Below are 1,872 nucleotides of genomic sequence, written 5' to 3'. Positions count from 1 at the left end.
GATGGATGGATATTTCTCTCCCATCTTCAAACTTTCTCATGTTTTGTATTTTCTGACTGTTGGGTTTAAGTCCCATTAATCCTAATCTTTAATCTGCTGAGCCAAACATTAAACATGTATCTGTAATCCCGTTAAACTCAGCTTCCTCCTTCCGTTAGAAAAGCTGCTGCTGGATTCCTGAGCAGGGATTGAGCTGTTAAACCACCATCAGCTTTAATCACCTGTAAACAGCCTCACCTCCGCCGCCTGACAGTCGCAGCTCCTGCTCTTCCTGCTGACCTCTGGGACCACATGAAGGAAAAACCACACACACCTTCAAATGCAGCTCTCTGACAGCTCTACCTGGCTCAGGGCTCCAGGTGTGTTTTAATCTCTCTGTGGTCTCTGTGGTGTCGACTTTCAAACGGCCCGCCTCACCTGAGGCCTTTCAGGAAGGAAGGGAAGGCGGCGCTGTCCCTGCCGACTGATGCGGTCGGGCTTCAAACGCGGCCCCCAGACTTCTGAGACTCTGCCGGCTGAGCAAAGACGGATCAGAGGGGAGGGGAGTGCTATAAAAAACAGACGTACCTGAAGGCAGCAGCCAGGATTCTCTGAGCAGGACACCCGGAGCTGAGGAGCATCATCTGAGTCACCCAGGGGGGGAGATAGATCATTGGATCAGAACTGGGAGAAAACGTTCCCTCAGAGCTGCAGGTCTGGACCAGGTGAGGAACGGTTCTCAGAGGATGTGGATCTACAGGAGCCTCCTGTGTGTGTCTCTGGCCTGGGGTCTGGCTCTGGACTCCAACACCATCAGATCTTCCAAAGAGACCAGCCTGCAGAGCTCAGAGCAGCCCATGGTGAGAGCTCAGACTGACCTGTTTTCCTCCACAATGCTTCACCGGATCCTTCTGTTCAAACTGTAAATAAAACCTCTGCTTTCATCAGATCATTCAGGCCTTCGCTGGTTGTTATCATCAGAAGTTAAAATAGAGCAGATTTAATATAATATAATGAGTTTTACAGTTTTACAGTCAGCCTTCCTCTCTGGGATCCAGTTCTCTGCTTAAACATGTTCTTCATCATGAAGCTGCTGTCCGTCTTTAGTTTTCAGTGCTGTTCCTGGCAGAGGTGTGCAATCTATATAGAAATAGATCAAGAGGAACTGGACGGGGGGAGAACAGATACTCATTTATTGTAAATAAAAAAAAAAAGATTTAAAAGATCTGAATCAGCTGGATATTTGTTTGCTGTGAAGCTGTTCTGTCAGACCAGCATAGATTTGCATTTATCCCTTTACTGTTTTACAAAAAAAGACTTTAAACTACCTCAGCGGGCGTGTTTTCCTTTAGTCATGTACATTAAAAAACTGTTTAAGGTCAGATAGCCATACGCTTCAAAAAACACCAGAAAGTGAGTAATTAAATAGTTTTTGGTGCATCACTAAAGACACGCCCGTTGAGGTAGTTTAAAGTTTATTTTTCATGTAAAACTAAAGAGATAAACTGGTGCTGACTCTGGGTATGCTGAGGGTTCTCCTTCTGTTTTCATAGATTCAGGCTTTGAAAGGCAAACCTGTTTGGTTCGTTACAGAAACCTTTAATTCATACTTAAAAAATTTCACTGTTTTGAGCTCCACTTCATTAGCTTAGCTCGTTAGCTCTGTGTTTTCTACCTCCTATTGTAAAACATTGCTTCTTTCAGCTTAGCTGGTTTTATTTTAGTGTAACTGATCTTTTCTTTGTCCTAGTTTAGATTATTTCTTTCGTTTTACTGCATTTATTCTCTTTTAGCTGCTCATAGTTTAGCTCCATTCAGTTTATTAATGTTTAGCGTGGTTTAAGGAACTAAACTTCCCAGAACCATCAATCTATTTGGTTTGTTTCTACTGTT

General features: G+C 43.6%; 1 protein-coding gene across 1 annotated transcript in view; it reads left to right on the top strand.

Moving 5' to 3' along the window:
- The first annotated feature begins 590 nt into the window (after window positions 1-590).
- The window catches only part of LOC107103147 (dickkopf-related protein 1-like), a 3,538-nt gene continuing 2,256 nt past the window's right edge, over window positions 591-1,872 (top strand). Inside the window, exon 1 of the mRNA XM_015402687.1 lies at window positions 591-839. Coding sequence (XP_015258173.1) covers window positions 726-839 — 114 coding nt within the window. The 5' untranslated portion in view covers window positions 591-725. The remainder of the gene's footprint in view (window positions 840-1,872) is intronic.

The sequence above is a fragment of the Cyprinodon variegatus genome, unplaced genomic scaffold (genome assembly GCF_000732505.1).
Source record: "Cyprinodon variegatus isolate N-32 unplaced genomic scaffold, C_variegatus-1.0 Scaffold1383, whole genome shotgun sequence".
Lineage (NCBI taxonomy): Eukaryota > Metazoa > Chordata > Actinopteri > Cyprinodontiformes > Cyprinodontidae > Cyprinodon > Cyprinodon variegatus.
Note: the sequence above shows the minus strand (reverse complement) of the source record. Positions and strands in the feature narration are given on the sequence as shown.